Source organism: Prenolepis imparis, unplaced genomic scaffold (assembly GCF_030444845.1).
Source record: "Prenolepis imparis isolate NDT839.2.m4 unplaced genomic scaffold, iyPreImpa1.0 SCAF_13, whole genome shotgun sequence".
NCBI classification, from domain to species: Eukaryota; Metazoa; Arthropoda; class Insecta; order Hymenoptera; family Formicidae; genus Prenolepis; species Prenolepis imparis.
The window spans coordinates 2,643,377-2,667,006 of NW_028141171.1; the positions used below are offsets into that span (position 1 = coordinate 2,643,377).

General features: G+C 30.5%; 2 protein-coding genes and 2 long non-coding RNA genes across 8 annotated transcripts in view; 1 reads left to right on the forward strand and 3 right to left on the reverse strand.

The window, feature by feature from the left end:
• The window catches only part of Gfat2 (glucosamine-fructose-6-phosphate aminotransferase 2), a 30,370-nt gene extending 25,253 nt beyond the window's left edge, over positions 1-5,117 (reverse strand). For all 5 annotated transcript variants that reach the window (XM_083052754.1, XM_083052753.1, XM_083052752.1 and 2 more), the window contains exon 1: positions 4,760-5,117. In XM_083052754.1, coding sequence (XP_082908880.1) covers positions 4,760-4,766 — 7 coding nt within the window. In that variant the 5' untranslated portion in view covers positions 4,767-5,117. The remainder of the gene's footprint in view (positions 1-4,759) is intronic.
• Positions 5,118-5,205: 88 nt separating this feature from the next.
• LOC145944436 (uncharacterized) lies at positions 5,206-21,660 on the forward strand. Its single transcript, XR_014426674.1, has 3 exons — positions 5,206-5,327; positions 20,084-20,276; positions 20,832-21,660. It is a non-coding gene; the product is annotated as an uncharacterized LOC145944436 (long non-coding RNA).
• On the reverse strand, positions 7,370-8,589 carry LOC145944410 (uncharacterized). Its single transcript, XR_014426669.1, has 3 exons — positions 8,284-8,589; positions 7,996-8,157; positions 7,370-7,771 (listed from the first exon to the last, which is right to left on the reverse strand). It is a non-coding gene; the product is annotated as an uncharacterized LOC145944410 (long non-coding RNA).
• Positions 19,970-23,014, reverse strand: LOC145944434 (uncharacterized). The gene is made up of 5 exons (XM_083052756.1): positions 22,937-23,014; positions 22,767-22,856; positions 22,333-22,533; positions 21,408-21,581; positions 19,970-20,365 (listed from the first exon to the last, which is right to left on the reverse strand). Exons 1-5 carry the CDS (start codon positions 22,979-22,981, stop codon positions 20,027-20,029), a joined length of 849 nt encoding a protein of 282 aa, XP_082908882.1. The 5' UTR covers positions 22,982-23,014; the 3' UTR covers positions 19,970-20,026.
• Between the last annotated feature and the right edge of the window lie 616 nt (positions 23,015-23,630).

Sequence of the window (23,630 nt, forward strand, 5' to 3'; positions counted from 1 at the left end):
TCTATATATGTAAATTATAAGAAATTGAAATTTTAAATTAGACTAAAAAACGAACATAATGCGAAAAATAATAATCAAATTCATAAGGCTAATGAAGCTAATGTCTAAATAAAAACTAAACAGAATTTTGTCGCACATTTTCCGGAATCGAATTCGAACATTGTAATTATTGTCTTTTTTTATGACTTGTCACTTATCTTATTGCTGGTGGTTTCAAAGTCAAAGTTTTAAATTTCGATATTGCGTGATCAAACATAATTCGAAATCTTTCGTATCATTTTATATAAATGATTGGTCGATGTATAATGATATGAATATTCGAGTAGACTTCGAAACTCGAATATCTAAAAGCTGAATTTATATTGAAATAATTGAACCTCGCGAGGCGAACGAAAGGAACGATCGAAAAGAAAGGAACCGTGTCCAAAGGTGAATATTTCTGCTAAATGTCATATGCTAAGTATCCTATGTTGTTGTACCTTCTCAGGTTCGCGCACCACGAAAAAAGCAAACTTTCACTCGGCCAGTCGCCGACATTTCCTCGTATCAAACCAGAAACTACTTCTCACCAATCAGTTATTGTATATACTATAGTATATAGCTGTGACGCAAAAGAGCACATTTAGATTATTTTTTGTTTAATATAAAGAAAATATATATTATGTAGGGTGTCCCAGACCTACCGTATAACCTGTTAATGACAGATTCCTGGGATCATTTGGAGACGATTTTTCCTCAATGAAAATGTCGAGGCACCAATAATTTTCGAGTTACAAGTGATTGAAAATAAAGGAGTTTTCGCAAACTAAGCCTTGTGGAAATAAAATATATTATCAAATAAAAAATATTAACAAATTCTTCAGTTAATTTCAGGTAGAGTTTACTTTAATAGAATTTTATATATGTATATATATAATTTAAGGCTTAGTTACAAAGAACGCATGATGGTAAAAATTGGGAACATGCAAAAAATGATGACCTCCCTCGACATTTTCGCTGAGGAAATATCGTCTCCACATGATCCCAGGAATCTGTCATTAACAGGTTATACGGTAGGTCTGGGACACTCGAGACTGTTTATATATATTGTATATTGTATATGTATATTGTATAAGCAATTTGAGTGAATGTTTCGTTCTCTGAAGATCTGCACGATTTAAGCTTGAATCTTTAATAAATTTTTTGCCAAAATGTAGCTTAGAGCATTAAAAAATTTATTTTAAAATCGAAAAATCGTATTCTTATAATAAATATTGCAAAAAAAAGTTTCTTAAGAATGTAAGAAAACGAGTTAATATTCGTGCGCGCGCACACACACACATACACACACACACACAATGTTATTATAACATTTCAATATATATATTTAGAAACTACAGTGTGATCTTCAATCATTAATACTTATTCTAACACTTAGAGAATGATAATTATTTAAGCAATATTTTCTTCATTTTATAAAACCAATAATAATAAAATATACATATATGTTCCATATTAATTTATATGTGCAAAAGTTTATAATTACAATAAATACTTTTATTATCATTTTCTCAAGGAAAAACAATGTAATTTAGTAGTGACAATTATAAATAAGCAAGCAAATGAAGATTTTAACGTTACTTATTGCTAATGAATATCTCCCCTTCCCCCTCGAAATATGATCTGCATATAAATCAATATCCGAGAAAGTTGTACATACCTCGTATACTCTGCGAAAAAAAATGAATAGCTCCGATACATATATGAACACGCAACTATATTAATAAAATTCTTGTTATTGTCCATTATTCATTATTTGTTATTTAAATTAAATTAAATTAATTTAATTTAACTCATTATTTGATGAATTTCTTCGTCAGCTATTATTATATATTATATAATAACAAATTTCAATCTAATATATTAATGATAATATTGATTATTTGCATTTATTATTATATAAATCGGTGAAATTAAAGAAAATAAAACAATAAGCCATTCCCTATTTTATATTAATTATTTCTTACTGTATAATAATTATAGAATTAATTATTATATCAATTATATTATTATCATTACTATTACATATCAAAAATTTCGTTATTTTATTATGAAAGGCGAAATATAATTATCAATAGAATTATTTAATACAAAATGCTATATTATAATATAATAATATATTTCTGCATTATCTCTGAATTATCAATTATAATTAAGGCTCCTGTGCATTCACTGCAACTATATTGAATTATCATATGAGTTTTTTATTGCAAAATATATCAAAATAAAAAACTTTTTTAATGCAAACATATTTGTCAAGATGTGGATTAGTAAAATATGCCTTTTTTCAATTTGTTAATTAATGAACAACTGGTTAATCGTCTTAAGATTATTTTCCAAATCTTGGTCACTTATCTTAAAATTATTTTTATTGAAAATGGGAATGCATATAGCCAAATTATACATGGATTTATTAATGCAGGATAACAAAAAAGAGAACTTTTTTATTTTACTAATCTCTGTTATTATCATGAGTGCAATATTAAAAAAAGTTTATTTATGTCGTATTTCATAAAAAAAATTCATATGACTTCTTGCTTTTAATGTCATTAATCAGTATTAAATCAAGGGACCAAAAGTTTTGAAAGAATTTTATAGGAAAGGAAAAGAAAGTTATAAAATATTTTTCTTTCTTTTCTATTAACATTTATATTATAAAATATTTCTTGATACTCCTAAAATTAATCATGCGCACCTAAAACGTATAATTCTATACACCAAAGCTTAACAATTTTTTATTAATAACGTACTTGTCATTTAATTTAAAATTAAAACATATATCGTTTATTGTTTCGTGCTCGATGACAAATAATCGTTGTCGAGATATAGTGTATATTATACATTTTCGTTCATTTCATGCTTTCGATATATTAAATGTTATCATTACTATCTTTCTTTTATTCTTTCATAAAGAGAATATTCATTTATCCGATTAATGTATGAAATAATAGATAACACCAATAGTTGATCGACTTCCCCCCCCCTCTCTCTCTCTCTCTCTCTCTCTCTCTCAAACATAAGATTATAGTTATATCACAAATAATATATATTTATTTATTACTATTTTAATAATAAAAATCATTATTTTTATCCAGCTCAAACTAATAAATTTACTCATTTAAAAGTATGTATATATATAGAAGTAATATGAAAAAAGTATAATTCATTAGAAAAATTATCACCTTTAATAAATCTAAAGATATATATTTGACAGACCAAAAAATATATATACAGGGTGAGACAATAACTATTAGAACCTTAAATATCTTCGAATTTATAAGGTTTAGAGTTTAGAGGAAGATTTGTGTAACCAAAATTTGCGGAGCAGCGAGCAATATTACCGCGCCGAGAAATATGATGCTGTTTTTGTTACTAAGCGACGTAAACAAATAAACCATCCTACATGTCTACCGATTCCGGCCTACCGCTTTTCATCCGCTCAATCGCATTGATATTTTAATTAATAACGCAATAATTATTGCAAAGTTAGCAAAATGGTATAAGACTTTTCTGTTCAGTTTACTGTACCCTATCCCTTATCTACTCACGAGCGTTGGCACAAGTGCTCTGGGACATCCTGTATATCAAAATTATATGTATATATTATAAAATGTCTCATAAACTATTGATTTTTTTATGATTATCTTAATATTAATATTAATATATATATATATATATATTATTATATATATAATATTATATTAATATATATATATAATATTAATATATATATATATATATATATATATTATTATAATAATAAAGAAAATCGTTGTACGTAAGAAAAAAAAAATAATTTTGCTTAAAAAAAGATGAATAAAATTTCTGAAAGTGTTTGATGCTCATTAGGATATTCTCTTCGAAATCAAGCAGTTTTTATCCAAAAGATTTTTCTATTAAACAAGTATCTTGGAATTTACTGAAAGTGGCGATTTCTAATGACTCACCATGTATATTAAAATTATTTCTTTTTATTTTAAGTAATAAAATTTAAATATTTATGAGGATGAGAAAACATATGTAATTCTATATTACATAAAGCGCATTAAAATAAAATTAATATTATAAAACATCTATAGCAATACATTAATATGTTTTCCATTTACAGGAGATAAACGAATACTTTTTGAGTATTAAGTAATTAAAAATATCAAAAATATAAAATTAAAAAAATATCTTAAATTAGACAAAAGTTTACGAGCTTACAGAGTAATTATGTGAATTTATATTGTATATATTTCATATCAATATACGGATGTAAGTATATATTTGTATTGCATGTAAAAACAACAGAAATAACATATTGTTAATAATATTCTCTTCTGAAATTTAGCGTCTTCTGACCTTTTAAATTCAAATTTTTTTATAATACAAGAAGTATTACACTTAAGACTTTTACATAGTTTTGTTCATTATTACTTCTGTTTGTTACAATTAATAATACAGTATAATTATATATCGACGTGTAGCGATCAAACAACAATACATTCTACATTCATGCCGCTTAAATTCACAAATGTATACACAATAGCTTTGTAAGCATATGATAGTCGAATGATATAACAACACTTCGAATAATCTGACAGATAATATACGAACGTGCGACGTCTGTATGTAAGTATAACGAATTGACTTCGCCATTTATTAACTGCGATGTCAAGCCGGTAAAGAAAGTCAAGTGTTTACGCACTTGACACGTATAAAAAAAATCGCTACTTACCACACATGTTATCGAGGTTGTTTTATCTGCCACGTATGTGAAAAACACACGAGAGCGTTCACAGCGAATGTATAGAAAAAGAGATGGACTGCAGTGAAATATATTAATAGAGATATAAAAGCGAAATGTCACACTCCGGTTTATCCGGTATAATGTCCGGCGCGCGCTGCTCCGAAATACAATCTGAACTGTACGGCAGCGTGTTTGCAACTTTTATGACGGGTGAGCAGTACTGTCAGTTAGTAGGACGTGGGATTCTCCACCTCCCAACTGACAGAACGTCACTACCACAAATGTAGCGCGAATGGCAGCTGAAGGCTGAAGGCATTCGTGCGACTTTGGGCAGTGTACGGAATTTTCACGAGTGCCAACGAAAGCGGCGAATAAGTGTCGCACACGTGTGAATGGGACAATTGTTCGGCACCTTTCGTTGACATTTGTGAATGGTGCTCGGTGGCCGAAACTACACGATCTTTCGCTGCCGTATGCATTATATCTGTGATAATGATGTTCTGTGTCGGATTATTGGATAGTAAGGGATTTCACGTTTCACGAACTGGCAGCATTGGTGAACAGCTGCATGCTGCATGCATGCGTAGTATAGCCACAGTATACTTATATACAGTAGGGACACACAGCGTCGGAACCTTTGATCTTTTTCAGCTGACCTTTCAGCAGTCCGCCATGTCTTTAGGTTGCAGCACCGTATCAATATTTTTGTTGTACCCATTACTATTAAAACAATTTTGCGCGAAATATTTATATTATTTTAGTCATTTTTTCTGAATAAAAATTAAATATTGCATAAAACGCGAAATCAAAATGATAGTATTGTAGTTTTACAGATTATATTTTACTATAAATGTAATCACAGTAATGGAGTTATTGGGTTCTTTATGTTGAACGGGATTGGCATGACTTATAAAAATGGTCGCTTACGATGCGCAAGCAAATCTGCACGGCTGATTTGAGAACAAAGGACTGTCCCTACTGTATGTAAGTATACTGTGGTATAAACGTAAGTACATCTTAAAATAAAACAATAAGGGTGAATTCACACCTTGGCAGAAAAGCCAAAGATAATCAGAACTCGCATTGGTAGTAAATTTACTATCACCAAGTTTACTATCTAATAAGCTTACTGAGCTCCGTGAACTTGGCCCCCCAATTTTGACTTTTTGAGTTTTTTTTTTAAATCGTTTGTAAGTCGTTTGTAGGTGATTGTTAGATTAATTAAAACGTTTATTAGATTAGCCTCGCGCTGCAAAATAAAAAATAAAATTGACCGTGAAGTTAGCCCCCGGTTTTTTATTTTGATCCTATTTAAGTTTTGCAGAGGCTCAATCAATGTGGAATCGTTTGTTGGTCACGAATATGCTAATTAGAACGTTTGTTAGATCGTCCTTTCTTAAATAAAAGCAAAAAACGATATTTGATAATTTTCTAGGGAAATATCCGCAAAGTTAGCCCCCGGCTTTTAATTTCGATTATTTAAGTTTTGCAGAGGCTCAATCGATGCGGAATCGTTTGTTGGTCACGAATATGCTAATTAGAACGTTTGTTAGACCGTCGTTTCTTAAATAAAAGCAAAAAACGATATTTCGCGTGTCGCTAATCGCGCTGGTTTGCCGGAGCCATAACGCGTACCGCGTAACCAATCAGAGCCGTAATAGAAAACGCGGAACGACTCTGATTGGTTACGCGGTACGGGTTAAGCCTAGTCTACAATAGAGTCGTAAGGTTGTAAACGTAAAAAATTGACCAATCACAGTTGAATTCGAGGAGAATAATCGACTGTGATTGGTCAATTTCTTACGTTTACGACCTTATGACTCTATTGTAGACTAGGCTTTACGCTGGGTCCACAATAGGTGATTTAAGTCCTAAGCCTTAAGAAATTGACCAATTATAGTCGAGTTTTCTCCTCATACTTGACTGCGATTGATCAATTTCTTAAGGCTTAGGGCTTAAATCACCTATTGTGGACCCAGCGTTAAGCCTAGTCTACAATAGAGTCGTAAGGTCGTAAACGTAAGAAATTGACCAATCACAGTCGATTATTCTCCTCAAATTCAACTGTGATTGGTCAATTTCTTACGTTTACGACCTTACGACTCTATTGTAGACTAGGCTTTAAGGCGCAGGTACAATGGAGATTCGTAAGCTTAACTGTAAGACCTAACCGTAAGAAATCGCCTCCTATCGTTTACAATGGCAGCCTATAGTCGTAACGTAACTTAACGTAACGAACCGTAATTCCGTAACGTGAGTTTATGTTTATGTTGATTCTAACCTCTATTATTTTAACTTTTACACAGTGCAGAAATTTCACTGTTTACTGATGGATATTCAGCGTATTAAAAAAATAACTCTTGTGGCTGTTAATTTGGCTACAATAATTCTGCAATTATTGCGGAAAAAAAAGAAAAAGTTTTCAAAAAGAAGATATTGGGTTCGACCAATGTTATTACAGCGGAAGCAAAAAGGTCATTTTTATACTCTCTTCCAATTTATTAAAAACAATAACGACGAACAGTTTTTCAAGTTCACTAGAATGACTGTTCCACAATTTAAAAGACTATTAGAATTAGTGCAAGAATCTCTAATAAAAAGAAGTATTCGAGAGCCTCTGTCACCAGAACATCGATTATGTATTACTTTGTAGTAAGTATATTTTGTAATACTTTCAATAATTAAATAATGTATGTCTTTTTTGAATTGTCATAACATGAATATTTTATTTCGTAGTTATCTTGCTCATGGATGCAGTATGCAAACTGTTGCATGGAACTTTTACGTGTCAAAATCAACTATGAGCAAAGTTAATATATCGTCAATATATCGTCTTCCGATTCTTTGAATTTATTTTTCACTTGCGTTTCAACTTTAATTTTGTTATTCCCCATATTTTGTAGATATTCGATTACATCTGACTCATCGGTCTCTAGCGTATCCCACATAGCAGATTCTTCAGATGATGACAAGGGTCTTTTCAAAACATTTCCACGTGTCCTGGAATAATTGGAAAATACTTTTTTTTACGTGCGTAGTTATCATGTAGTATGTATAATTTAATACATTATATTTAGCATAGTCGACTATCTTTAATTAAAAAATGTACAGATGCAGTAACTATACAGATGAGTCAATTTTTAGAAGACTGCAGCGTATAAGAATATAAATACATAATATAATAAATTTCGTAAAAATACTTGAATGAGTAATAAATTACATACCTTCTACTTTTAATATGAGGTTCTATTGTAAAGCTTTATATAGATCACTAGGAGTAAACTGTTTTGAGGATCCTGAGCCGGGTGGAAGTCCTGCTTTTAATAATCTTCTCTCACGAGTAAAATGTTCTCGTAATTGGCTCCATCGATGTTCGCAGTCAGCAGCTGCATAATAATATATGTATGATTTAATTATGGTGTACATATATAAGCGCTCTTGTATTACTATAGAATAAATAAACTAAATAAATTAATTAATTAAATTATGATAACACGATAACATATACGTACCTGTTGCATTCAATGCTTTTGCAATGCTACACCACGAATTTTGTGATTTTATTTTATCTTTATAATCAGGACTGCTTTTATTATATAAATGGAGACACTTCTCAACCAATTCAATTAAACATTGGTCCGTCGGATCCATTGTTATTTATTATAAATATTTATATTTGGTTATAAACATATAACCTCACACTCGTGCTGTATGTATCTAGAAGATACATTCTGAATCTAACCTCTTTTCGTTACCGTAACCGTAAAAGTTCAAATAAACCAACTTTTACGGTTATGGTTATGGTTATGGTTACGGATCTCCATTGTACCCGCGCCTTTACGCGGTACGCGTTACGCGGAAAATATCAGTCCATAGAATGCCTTCATGATCATGATCTCACGGTATGATTGGCCTAGTTTACATCGAGCACTTGATACGCGTATCAAATAGTAAATAACTAGTACATTGGTTCAGTTATTGGCTGATCAGCTCAAATTCACTACTTGATACGCGTATCAAGTGCTCGATGTAACTAGGCCATTGGTCTGCGCAAGTTACGCTTTGCGCAAGTTACGCCTCATGTGAAGACACCCTTATGGAAAGTGTGTGCTATAAGCCCCTGCACAATGCCAGGCAACAGGCAATAGGAACAGGAAATAAAAAATATTCGCCAATAAGAGCAAAGAATAATATTCATTCTCTGCTCTTATTGGTGAATATTTTTTATCAAACGATAAGTTATGGCTCCGGCAGATCAGCGCGATTAGCGACACGCGAAATATCGTTTTTTGCTTTTATTTAAGAAACGACGATCTAACAAACGTTCTAATTAGCATATTCGTGACCAACAAACGATTCCGCATCGATTGAACCTCTGCAAAACTTAAATAATCGAAATTAAAAGCCAAGGGCTAACTTCACGGTTATTTCCCTAGAAAATTATCAAATATCGTTTTTTGCTTTTATTTAAGAAACGACGATCTAACAAACGTTTTAATTAGCATATTCGTGACCAACAAACGATTCCGCATCGATTGAGCCTCTGCAAAACTTATAAATAATCTAAATTAAAAGCCGAGGGCTAACTTCACGGTTATTTCCCTAGAAAATTATCAAATATTGTTTTTTGCTTTTATTTAAGAAACGACGATCTAACAAACGTTCTAATTAGCATATTCGTGACCAACAAACGATTCCGCATCGATTGAGCCTCTGCAAAACTTAAATAGGATCCAGTGAACTATAACCATACTGGAAGTACAACTCCTTTGTTCTCGAGCGGTCAGAGAGAGATAGTTGAATGGCGACCGTCTGTTCTTGTCTAACTAACTGCACGTACCACGTGACTCGCTATACTATCCACTCTAAAAACATTTATGCATTTTCTATATACCAAGTACCAAGGTTCAAGTACACGCACACGCATCCTTTTTTCATTTATTAACACTTTCTTCCCATTCTTCTTTTCCAAAATTGCACATTACTTGTAGGTATAAGTACTTGCACTGTATGTTTGCATGACACGAATCGAGACGAATGTTTTCAGCTAAGATAGTTCATGTTAAAAGGAGACAGACGGTCGCCGTTTAACTATCTCTCTCTGACCGCTAGTACCCATGGAGGGGGTAAGGCAGTTGTACTTCCAGTATGGTTATAGTTCACTGATAGGATCAAAATAAAAAACCGGGGGCTAACTTCACGGTCAATTTTATTTTTTATTTTGCAGCGCGAGGCTAATCTAACAAACGTTTTAATTAATCTAACAATCACCTACAAACGACTTACAAACGATTTTTTAAAAAAAACTCAAAAAGTCAAAATTGGGGGGCCAAGTTCACGGAGCTACCAAGATGACGGTCGGTAAAGGTTAATGCCACGGTGCATTTTCACGAGAAAGCATGTCTTGAGTAACGGAAAAACGCTAAAATGACGCCGTACTCCGTGAAATTAAGGGCTTGAGCAGAATAGCTGACATAAGATTTGAGACAAAAGACAGTATTGTGCGTTACATAAGACAAAAACTTAAGGGCATAAAACATTGTCTTAAAGTTGTAAGTCAGCCATTCTGCTCAGGCCCTGAAAGAATCAACCATGGACCTAAAGGCCTGTGTCCACGATCCGAGAATTCGGTCCGAGTTGTCGGACCGAGAAGAAGTTCGATCTATCGAATTAAATAGAAAGCTCGAATGAAAAAATGCGTCCCATTTTTCCATACTAGTTGCTAGGTTTATATCAATTTAATTTCTTGTTGTCAACATTATTATACTTTATAAATAGCTAATAAATGTTCGTGAACGTGACATTGGATAATAGAAATGTAATTTTCATAACTTTTAATAATTTTTTCTTTATTTTTTTTACATATTCAACTATAAGCCATCTAGAGTCGTCAAAGTATAACTATTTCTATTCGAGAACTTGAATCTAGAACTCGGACCGATTTCTAGTATCGTGGACACAGGCCTTAAGAAGATATGGATAGAGTCATGAAGAAAAGAGATAAGATAGACCGAACTGTGTGTTCGGGCACTGACGAGGTACTATTAAAGACCGATGGTCTTACGGGAGTTAGTGTGACTGGAAAAAGAGCGCTGTGTACTAGCGCCCTCTCAGTAATATTGCGGCCGAAGTGAGAAATAGTAACTAAATCTAATTGTAAGAGATAATAAAATAATACATGTGTATAGTAACACGAGAAATGCAATTTAAAAAAAAATTATTTTAGAGTATATATATGTATATACGAGTATATACGAAATATTTATATATGTAATATAATTATTTAAATATATCGTACATGTATACATATATTTCGAAATGACGATGTTTCTTTTCAAATAATAAAAACATTTATTCACAGTATTTTTTAAAAAGAAAAATTTAGCTCTTAAATTTATAATATATATACACACATTTTCCACGTCATTTCAGATATTATATATATATTATTATACACATTATTATGGAAATGACATATAGGAAATGTAACAAATTTAAAAGCCAAATTTCTCTCTCTCTCTCTCTTTCTCTTTTTCTTCTTTTCTTCTTTCATATCTCGTAAACAAGCATTGAAATCTCTCCCGAGGTTTAATATTACTTATTTTACTTTTCTGGTTTGTTTTATTTATGTGACAAATGGCTTTTGTTTGTAATACATTTTTTATATTTTCTATTTGATATTTTTGAATGTAATTTTATTAGATTAATAAGATTTTTGCGATTAAAATGACATCAATTATAACATAAATTGGATAATTTTTCACTGAACAAGTAATTCAAATTACATATTTAATTAAAAATTATCCGATTTATGTCGTATTTGGTGTCATTTTAATCGCTAAAATTTCATTAATCCATTAAAATTATTTTTAAACCGATAAAATGCAAATTAAAAGTTTTAGTTTTTATTTAAAAGATATTTACATTCGTGAATTTATTGTAGATAAGGAAAGGTTCTCGATGTCGTCGAAGGCAGAGCGAGAACGAATAAAGAGCGAGCGAAATGACGTATCATCAAAGAGTTCCGAAGTCTCTCTCGCGAGGCTCCCTTTATCTATAATCTTTCATATCATATGACATGTTACTAGAGAAAATAAAATTTGTATAATTCGCAATTTATCGGTTTGAAAATAATTTTAATGGATTATTGAGATTTTTGCGATTAAAATGACACCAAACACGACATAAATCGGTTAATTTTTAATTAGATAAGCGATTAAAATTTTAATTACATATCTAATTAAAAATGAACCGATTTATGTCGTGTTTGGTGTCATTTTAATCGGAAAAATCTCAATAATCCATTAAAATTATTTTCAAACCGATAAATTGCGAATTATACAAATTTTATTTTCTATAGTAACACATGTCATATGATATAAAAGACTATAGATAAAGGGAGCCTCGCGAGAGAGACTTCGGAACTCTTTGATGATACGTCATCTCGCTCGCTCTTTATTCGTTCTCGCTCTGCCTTCGACGACATCGAGAACTTTTCCTTATCTACAATAAATTCACGAATGTAAATATCTTTTAAATAAAAACTAAAACTTTTAATTTGCATTTTATCGGTTTAAAAATAATTTTAATGGATTAATGAAATTTTAGCGATTAAAATGACACCAAACACGACATAAATCGGATAATTTTTAATTAAATATGTAATTTGAATTACTTGTTCAGTGAAAAATTATCCAATTTATGTTATAATTGGTCATTTTAATCGCAAAAATCTTATTAATCTAATAAAATTACATTCAAAAATATAAAATAAAAAATATAAAAAATTTAGTACAAACAAAAGCCATTTGTCACATATATAAAACAAGCCAGAAAAGTAAAATAAGAAATATTAAACCTCGAGAGAGATTTCAATGCTTGTTTACAAGATATGAAAGAAGAAAAGAAGAAAAAGAGAAAGAGAGAGAGAGAAATTTGGCTGTTAAATTTGTTACATTTCCTATATGTCATTTCAAAAATAATGTGTATAATATTATATATATATATATATACATATATATATATATATATATATGTATATATGAAATATGTATAATATGATTTGGTAAGGGTAAACTGGGTAAATTGTTCTTATTTGTTATCCTCTGTACAGATCAAACCGGTCGGTAATGTCATCATCCTCCAATTACCTCCGGGCCCACCGAGCCCACTTGGTAGACACGAAAATTTACCCAGGGCTGTCGGTCTTTAATAGTACCTCGTCAGTGGTTCGGGCTATGCGACCCAAACCGAGGCCCGGCAATAGTACCTGTAGATACCTATAGATGGCATTGCAATCACAAGATGCTCGTTAGTTTGAGAAAGAGGAGAGATTGCAGGATGGGGAGCAGAAAGAATAGAGATAAGGAGGCCGAACTATGGCCGGTATTCATAGCGGTTCTTATATTTAAGACTGTCTTAAGTACAATCTTAAGATGTGATTAACCAATCACAGAGCCATATTTGCATCTTAAGACATTACTTAAGACGGTCTTGAAATAAGAACGGACTATGAATACCGGCCTATGTGTTTGGGATGTGCGACCAAAACCGAGGCCCGATAGTAGTACCTATAGGTACCTATAGATGGCATTGCAATCACAAGATGCTCGTTAGTTTGAGAAAGAGGATAGATTGCAGGATGTAGAGCAAGAAGGATAGAGAATGACTAACACAAAAGTCCACCGTGTACGTGTGAGTCCCGTGAGGCAAAAGCGCATTAATAAACTACAATTAGGCTCGACATTTGGTCACACATTTCGATAATTCCTCAATGCTAGTTCGGCCTCCTTATCTCTATTCTTCATGATGGAGAGCAAGAAGGATAGAGAATGACTAACACAAAAGTCCACCTTGCGGAGCATTAATAAACTACATTTAGGCTTGGCATTCTGTCGCACTTTTCGAAAATTCCTCCATGCTAGTTCGGCCTCCTTATCTCTATTCTTCATGGATAGAGTGTAATGCCTCTGCGGTGTGAAATTTGCGGTAAGAGGGGTGCATAGTGCAGTCTCTTTCTACAAGTAACCTTCGTGTGTTTCCGTCGCATATCCGATAATTCCCGAAAGGCTATATATATATCTTATATATCCCATATTCGCTAACTCTCGAATAAAAATACTAAATAGAATTTTTTTTCGGGTTGTACAATTTGTACAATTGGAAACCACACAATATGGCATTGTTCTTTTTTAAGAAAATTTCAAGAAAAACAACAATCGATGTTTTTACGTTTAGCATCTACAAAGAGTTAAGGCCGTGGCACATAAAAAAACGTAAGCGGTAAGACTTAAGACTTAAGAATTTCATCCATACGGAATTCGCAGAGATGCTTAAGTTTCAAAATAGCTTCCTTACTGCTCGACCGTGATTGGTCGATTCACTTAAGTTTTAAGTCTTACTGCTTACGTTTCTTTATGTGCCACGCGGCCTTTATGCATAAACTCTACAAGTACACAACGCACACTTCGGATATCTTCGGTTTTCATAGGTTTATTTCTTTTTGCATTCGAACTCTATTACAACAAAATGTCATACATTTCATAATTTTTGAGGATTAAAACATTCCGTAAAAGAAAATCATTATGTATCTCATTCTTATAGAACATCCGCGCGTGCTTATTTACTCACTTCTTTCACATTTTTACGTAGTATGTTCCCATTATGTTTATGAAAAACTAATTGCGCCACATGATTCTACAGCCGAATAACTATAAAAAAACATACAAATTTTACTTGCCGGCTGGGGGCAAAAATCGACCACTTTTACACATCCTCCTTTTTCATTTTCTTCGTATAAATAAATTTTATTGTGTGCTTTTTCCATCATTCTTTTTGCTTAGTTTTTTAAAGCATATATGACAATTAATAACTATGACAATTGAGACAATCTTGAAAACGATTGAACATATAAGAAAATAATTATTTTCACAAATTAATTATTTATGATTATGTTCGGACACATTTTACAGAGTTTATGTTTCATTTTCCTAGAAATGATATTTTTAAAAAATTCAAATAATTAATGTAAGCTTTTACGAATTTTAAAAAATTTAATGACTTATTTCAAAAATAAAAAAATTTTTTTTTTTTTTATTAAACTTTTTTAAGTTTTGAGTATTATACAATTAAATCTCTTAAAAATGCTATTACTATACAAAGCAATTTTGTTTTAATAGTAGCTATCATCAGATAGATTAATAAAATTCATGTCTACATAAGAGAAATATCAGTATTGTTTGATGTTTACGATCGATATTGTAGAATTCTCCCGTATATCTATACTATATCAAGAGAGACTTTAAATAATATTATTCTTAAATGGACATTAGTCATTAATGTATATTTTGTCGATAATTTATGATTTGATATACATATGTATACGTATAAAAATATAAAAATAAACACACACATACGAGGGCAGTTCGATAAGTCAGTGACTTTTACAAGATATGGCACTCAAATCGCAATCTAATTTTATTTCTGATATTTACCATCTTATTTAAGTATACACACCAAGTTTCAAGTAGATCTGTCAAATAGAAATTTTTTGACAGCGTTCTAAAGCGGATAAGTTTGTGTTTTTTGCTAAAATGGAAAAAAGTGAATTTCGTGTGCTAATAAAACATTACTTTTTGCGTGGAAAAACCATTAAGGAAACTGAAGAAAAGCTAAAAAAGTATTATGGGGACTCTGCTCCGTCGCATGGAATGGTTCACAAGTGGTTCACTGAATTTCGTTGTGGTCGTACAAGCACGAATGATGCTGAGCGCCCGGGACGTCCGAATGAGGTCACAACTGAAGAAACAGTCAATAAAATCCATGATATTGTATTGGACGACCGTCGAGTGAAGATACGCGAGATAGCCAAGATGGTAAACATCTCAAACGAACGTGTTTTTAATATCTTGCATAAACATTTGGGCATGAAGAAGCTGTCGGCCAGATGGGTGCCGCGCTTGCTCACAATCGACCAAAAACCACAACGAAATTCAGTGAACCACTTGTGAACCATTCCATGCGACGGAGCAGAGTCCCCATAATACTTTTTTAGCTTTTCTTCAGTTTCCTTAATGGTTTTTCCACGCAAAAAGTAATGTTTTATTAGCACACGAAATTCACTTTTTTCCATTTTAGCAAAAAACAAACTTATCCGCTTTAGAACGCTGTCAAAAAATTTCTATTTGACAGATCTACTTGAAACTTGGTGTGTATACTTAAATAAGATGGTAAATATCAGAAATAAAATTAGATTGCGATTTGAGTGCCATATCTTGTAAAAGTCACTGACTTATCGAACTGCCCTCGTATATATGTCCCAATCGCGCTTATTCACATAAAATAGGTTCAAATTGTAAAGTTTAGTCTTTTGTTGTCAACAATTTTAATTTAATGTCCAATACGTGATCTCTTAATCTTAAATAATAAAAAATTTATTTAAAATACCTCTAGATCTATCTCTCAATATCATATTTCACAGATTGAAGTAGGTATATGCAATAAATATTTCAAAAAACGGAAAATTAGGAACATTTAAGCGAAATTGCTCCTTGTGTTATAAAAAAAGCAAATACAGCATTAAATGTGTATTCTTCACCTCTTTATATTTGAAACCGAACATACTTATTTATATAAACTTATATAAAACTTATATAGAACTTATAATTAAACTTATATAAAACTTATACAAAACTTATTTAAAGATGGCCTATATACCTACAGCAAGTTCTACTATCTTTGCAATTAGTCTAAAAAGTTCTTTTTTAAAATGGTCACTTTATTGAATTAATTTTAAAATCATGATTTTTTAACAAATCGAAGTTTAATATATTTGCAAAGTTTTTTTAAAAATAATTTTGTATAATTGTTTAATTAAAAAAAGCATGAATTAATAAGAATTCGCCAATAACCTTTAAATAATAATTTCTCAATACATAGTTTTATTCCACATGTAAATGAATAAGGACCGGTCTACCATCTCCGATTAACTCAATCGGCCGATTAAACTATATCTTTGTCTCTTTTCAGCTACGTTCTTAAAAAAAGACAAAGATATAGTTTAATCGGCCAATTGAGTTAATCGGAGATGGTGCGACCGGTCCTAAAAGTTTGTATATTTGATGTTGGAATTCGTAAGATTTATTCTTTATTTTATAAAAAACAAGTTTGCAATGCTCAACTATTCCTAATTTTGCTGATCACAGTAAAGTTATCTTTTTTTCTTTGCACTAGTATACTTATCATGTATCTTACTTAGGGTCTGAGCAGAATAACACTTTGTACACAAGTTTAAGATTTGAGACAAAAAACAGTATTGTGCGTTACTAAAGACAAAGATTTAAAACATAAAACATTGTCTTAAAAGTATAAATCAGTTCTGGTTAGACCCTTATTAGTGTGTATGTCTTAATAAAATGAATATATCTTATTAGTAAAATGTTAGGTATAAATATATTCATATATGTATATGTGTATTTTAAAAGTATGAAATAATATTTTAAAAAATACATCAAATAAACTTTTTAAATTTGAGAATCACATCTGACTACAAAAATAAAATCGCTAATAATGTTTGAATATGACAAAAATTTAGATTTAATTTACAAAATTGAAAATTTATGCATGAGTGAAAGGAATTAATTGATTTAAAAAATCTTTTCTGTGTGCACACACATATGTGTGTATAATAGTATTATTTTGATACTTATCTTACAATTGTAGAGAGATAGCAATTACAAAAACAGTTTCTCTATAATTGTTATCGAAATAATCGCATATAGTGATATAAATATTTGTGCATATATCAAATAAAATTATCTAATCTAGTTTTTATCGACTGTTATTCTATCAAAATTTATTGACATTATATTGAAAACATTTTTTATTGTGTGCCTAACAAGTTATTTTTACTCTAAATAAATACGAGAATTTCATAAAATACCATAATGATGAATTTTAATTTTCTGATTAAACAGGTACAATAATTTTTGACACATTGTTTTATTTAAATTTTAAACCAGATATCTCAAAGTGTGTGTGGACACAAGTGCACACGTGCATTTCAAGCTATGCAAACATTTTTTTCGCAGAAAATTTATTACATAATACATCATTTATTCTCTGTTTTTTTAATTAATTTTTATTTATCTCAAATATATTACAAGAAAAAAATTTTTTTTAATGATATTGCTTATTCTCAGCTGATTAATGATGTAGCTTCGCAATTTGAGAATGTTCGAAAATCTTGAAATGCTCTCGTAATAATTCTCGGAAAAATGTTATCTGAAAAAGTCTGTTATCAGTCTGTATCCAGTCTGAGTGAAAGGAATTAATATAATCATATAATTTAATCTACGTTAATCACTCATTGTCAGTGGAAAATCATTCAGTGTATATAACAACGACCGCTTACCGAGATAAAGTGTTCGATAAATTCAAGATTGCTCCTGTTAGATAAGTTTTTGACGTATTCTTACCTGATATTCACTAATCATTCAGTCAATCGTCGAGCATCGATATATATGCTACATAATCATTAACTGCGTAATTGATATTTTTGATGATATCAAAAGCGATATTGGCATGGCTGCGCATTCTTGCCTGTAATCTTATAAAGGCTTCGACTTTTTTTTAATCATAAATGAATAAATATTAGTACAACTAATATTAGTAGAATTAATACGTTATATTTTCTGTGATTTTCTGTGATGCATTATTTCAGGATTATTCAGAATTCCTTGCAAATTTTGCAATTGTTTGAATTCTTATTTAAATTTAGCCATGAAGAGATATACGTATATATATATTGTGTGTGTGTGTGTATATATATATATATATATATATATATATATATATATATATTGTACATACAAGATAAATGATTAAAATAAATAATAAAACTATATTTATTTGAAAAAAATTTAGAGTTAACTTTTTCAGCAAATATTAACATTTCTTTGTTATTTTTTGTCACAATATCATTGATTTTCCATATTAAGGGTCCTGGATCCTCATCGCAGCCATGTTAGATTGTGACGTCAGGGGCGAGAAAGTACATGCTAAAAATTCTTAAGATGCTATTTTTAAATGAAAAGATATTTTGATAAAACACTATTTCAGATGGGGCTTTAGCACACTTAAAATACCTCGAAAATTATTCTTTTCTCTTGACAGTCAATCAACAATAACCGTAAAATGATCGTGATATTAGACTTTGTTATATTTACGAAATAACTGCGCATGTGCAAAGACTAGACGGACTAAGCCTCATATTATACAGTAATTTTACAACTCTTGATTGATTATAAAGGGAAAATGATACTTTTCGAGGTATTTTAAGAGTGTGCTAAAGCCATCTGAAGTGTTGTTTCATCGAAATATCTTTTTATTTCAAAATGACATCTAACAATAAAAATTTTTAGCGTATGTTCTCTCGCCTAACGTCACAATTCCAATATAGTCGGCGAGGGGCCAGGAGCCTTAAGTTTTGAACACTAACAATAAGCTTTACATTAATATTCTATGAACACATAATTATATTTGTTCTAAATTATTTTGCAAAAAGAAAATAAAGAACTTACAATATAAAATGCAACTAAAACATATAATATTATGGTGTTTCTTAAGCTTGCTAATATCATCTAAGAATCACTGAGGTTGGCACTATAAATCGATTAAAGCTATATTAATTGCACTCTTTTATACACATGCTGTGTCATAATGGAATAGAGAGAGATTCAAGATTTCAAGAAAAATACTATGTTTTAATGGAATTCTAGTATAATATATAGTATATGTCTATAACTATTAATAATGGAATAATGATAGTTATTTTTTAAAAAAATATTAGATTTTATCCGAAAGGTATCATATTAGAGATTTTATGATTCTATACGACGATATTACTTATCATAAATGATTTCATGAACTTGAGAAAAACATATGCGTGAAAAACCAATTGCGAGCAAATAAAGAAACATAATATCAACAAATAACTTTTGTTTTTTAATTGTTTTTATATTCAATATTTTACATACATACATAAAAAATATCTTTTGAAAGCCGACATTACAAGAAAAATATACAACAGTATAGATAAACAAATGAAAGCTTTTCTTTAATATAGAGATTATACGTAATCTAAGCGATGCTTTGAACTGATTTTATTGAATATATGTATTATTCTTCTTAAATCCTTTTCTTCCTCTTTCTCTCACAAACATATACTTCAAAAAACAAACTTCAAAGAGAAATAAATCATAATTTGCACGTAGGTATTAGTTTGTAATTAATCATAGTTTTCTTATTCTCCAGAACATCTTTTACGCATCTGAAGTTAGACAACATGGCACCCTTGCTTTCGGAGCGCGCCAACAAGTAAATATTGTTCAGACATTTGCTGGCTTGCAGGACGACATAATTAGATGCGGGTAAAGCGGTGTTAAACTCGATATATTTCGCATCTTCTTCGAAACTCTTCACGACGACGTTGATTATTCCTAGTTCGGTAAGAATGCAGCTATGCATTTTAACATTATCACTGCCATAGCACTTTAAAACGAGTTTCTTCAATTCCGTTATTAATGATTCGCCAAACTATGGAGAAAATTAATACGATTAAAGTTTGCATCAGCGTTCCGATCGCAGCTCACTTTTTCGCGCATGCGCGGCAAATGCAGTATCACAGATTTTTAGCTCTATTAAACTATTTAAACTTTTTAAGAATTTTGTGTGTGTGTGTGTGTGTGTATATATATATATGTGTGTGTGTGTGTATATGTGTGTGTGTGTGTGTGTGTGTGTGTGTGTGTGTGTGTGTGTGTGTGTGTGTGTGTATGTGTGTGTGTGTGTGTGTGTGTGTGTGTGTGTGTGTGTGTGTGTGTGTGTGTGTGTGTGTGTGTGTGTGTGTGTGTGTGTGTGTGAGTGAGTGAGTGAGTGAGTGAGAGAGATATGTGATGTGTGATGTATGATATGTGGCCTCGCATGGAAACTCACAGACTACTATGTAAAGAGTCCCAGGTTCGAATTCAGTTCGAGCTAAACACTCCATATGTTTGCTTAGAAAATGATTGTGGAAGATGGATTGGAGAAGGAAAAAAGAAAGCAGGATTAGTCAAATGAGGAGGAAGAACGAAGGGGAGACGGAGGCGGATGAGAAGCAGTAAAGAAAGAGAGAAGAGAAAGGAAGAAAGAAGATGAAGGGAGAATGTAGGATGGAGAAAGAGGAGATGGAAGGAAGGGCGAAAGGGTTAAAATGTGTAAGGTCTTTACAAGGCCAGGATGTAAGAAAGAAGTAATGAGATTATTGTAAAGATTCGATTATTGTAAAGATTATGCTCCTTGAGAAAAGCGTCGTATAACCCCTAGGGGATCACTAATATATACATATATATATATATATATATATATATATATATATATATATATATATATATATACTCATACGTATATGTTTCCTTTTCATATGAGCCCGCCAATACTTGACACCCATAATCTTTTACTAGCTGTATTTTCTGTCACACCAACACACATGCGCGAGAAAGGGAACCTCGATCGAAACACTAGTCTACGTTAATTATTTAAATAAATTATGTCAAAGAATCGAATAATGTATGATAATAATAATGTTCTAACTTACTGAGACGAGATTATCTATAAATTTGAGACTCTTCTTGATGGAAGTCTCAGCCGAGTCTTTGCATTTGCTTGCCGCTTTATATGCTGTGTCACTGTGCTGGCTTATGCCACAGAAATTGGTATCGTAGCAATGTTGCGCATCCTTATTCTTTGCCTTAGCAGCATTCACTTCTCTCTAAAAATGTATAAATCACTATAGCAATATAATAATATATTTTAAATTTTAATATATATTATTGAAATAATCGAACGCATTTATGTATATATTTAAGTTTTGTCGAATACAATTATCAAATATTCATGTATCAAATATTATAAAAAATAAAATAAAAAATCTTTGATCTTTACAATTCAATAGATTTATAGAATACTTGATATAAATTTCAGCTTCATTTTGACTTATAAAGACGAAATAATCACGATAATATAAAAAATAATATTTTCTTTAAAATAACAATATTTTTTTCATATTTTCTTTCTCTCTCTTTTCTTATATTATATGATATTATATTTATGTTATATTTATATTACTTATATTTTGATAAAAAAAAGTCAGTATATTATTTTTAACATATAATATTTTAAGATGTACAAGATAATATTTTAATATATTGGAATATATTATGATATTGTTATATAATTATACAAATACAAAACAAAATTATTAATAAATTCATTTTACATAAGACATCTTGTGCCATTTGTAGCCATAAGCCATTCGTTATATTCGTAATCATAATTATATGTATAAATAGTATAATAAAATTAATAGTTACAAAATATGTTCATATTTCTCTTATTATCCTCTCATCTCTTATTATATCCTTTTATTATTGTTATCAATTTAACATTCTCTTTATTATCGATGAGATACAGTAGCAATATCAAAATATTATTCCGTCAATTTAGTTCGAATTATTACTCACGCTCATCGAAACGAGCAACAGACTGACATAGTCTCCATATCTATCCATTTGATCCCACCATCTTTCCGTGACTGTATTGAGAATATCTTCTTCTGTCTCTACACGAATATGTTCGATTTGTTGTATAACACTCTCCACATTCCGTACAGTTTCTTTCACTTTAAGCTTTATAATTTCCAAATCCTTCGATATTGGATCACTCTAGAAGATTAAAGAATAAACATATTGTATTAATCAATATTATTATTTTTGAGTCAGCACAATTCTTGCAATTCTGATCAATTGTTTAAAGTTAAATGTCAAGTTAATTCTAAGTTGGTCAATGAAAAACAGAAATGAAATCTTTATTTTAATGAAAGAATAAATTGAAAATAATTTGTTTTTCTTTAACACGCATTCCATCGACATTAAAAATAATATATTTAAACACTTACTTCTTGAAAAATTTCAGCTTGGCCATCTATTTCCACGGTGTGATTGGTTTCAGATATTAAATGTTGATCATTAGGCCTTGAATTGACATCCTATAAAAAAAAATTCTTTCGAAGAAAAAGTTGTATCTATAATTATAAATAATTTTACATACAAAGAGAAAAAAACTTACGGTAAAAAATACGGCGAAAAGACATAATGTTACATAGATTTTCATGCTTGCTCACCAGTGGAAGTCTGTTAACACGAGAAATCGATCATTAATTGATAAGTATTACATCAATTGCGCCTTTTTATATAGGGTGATAAAAAATATTTTGACAAGCTTCGAGAGATAGTAGGGAGAGATTAAGATAAGCAATTATATATATTGCTTAATAATCTAATGTTCATAATCGTCTGATTTCGGAGATATCAAGCCAAAAGTATATACATATGTAATGAAATATCTGTTCGAACGTATATTGGATAGCTCGAGCTTGCTTCCAGCGATCAAATAATAGTAGCCTTACGCAATTTTACAATTTATTTTTATTTGAGCATTATGTAATTAAACACATACAGAACGTTTCTTAATGATAAACAAGCAGAAGTTTGTCATACATATTCATCATAACTTGTTTATCAAAATATCTTTCTATCTCTTGTATGTATAACATTATAATATCTTAATAAACTATACTGATATTACTTGTATAATAAGTGACAAAAATAAATCATAAATTATTAATCAATAGATTAGATTGAATATTTCACGAAAGAGATAGCGCATACATTAAAATTCATTTCTATATAAAGATAAGATGCACGACTTATCCTAATTTCATAATCTTGTATAAAACGTTTAGTAATGATCAATCGCAAGT

What these genes read in the sequence shown, in the direction of transcription:
- LOC145944434 (XM_083052756.1), bottom strand. Translation starts at nt 22,981, where the DNA reads ATGAAAATCTATGTAACATTATGTCTTTTCGCCGTATTTTTTACC. An exon ending in TTTTCGCCGTATTTTTTACC is followed by an intron (nt 22,857 to 22,936) that starts GTAAGTTTTTTT and finishes TTTTTTTTATAG; the next exon opens with GATGTCAATTCAAGGCCTAA. An exon ending in TTATAGATAATCTCGTCTCA is followed by an intron (nt 20,366 to 21,407) that starts GTAAGTTAGAAC and finishes TTTTCTCCATAG; the next exon opens with TTTGGCGAATCATTAATAAC.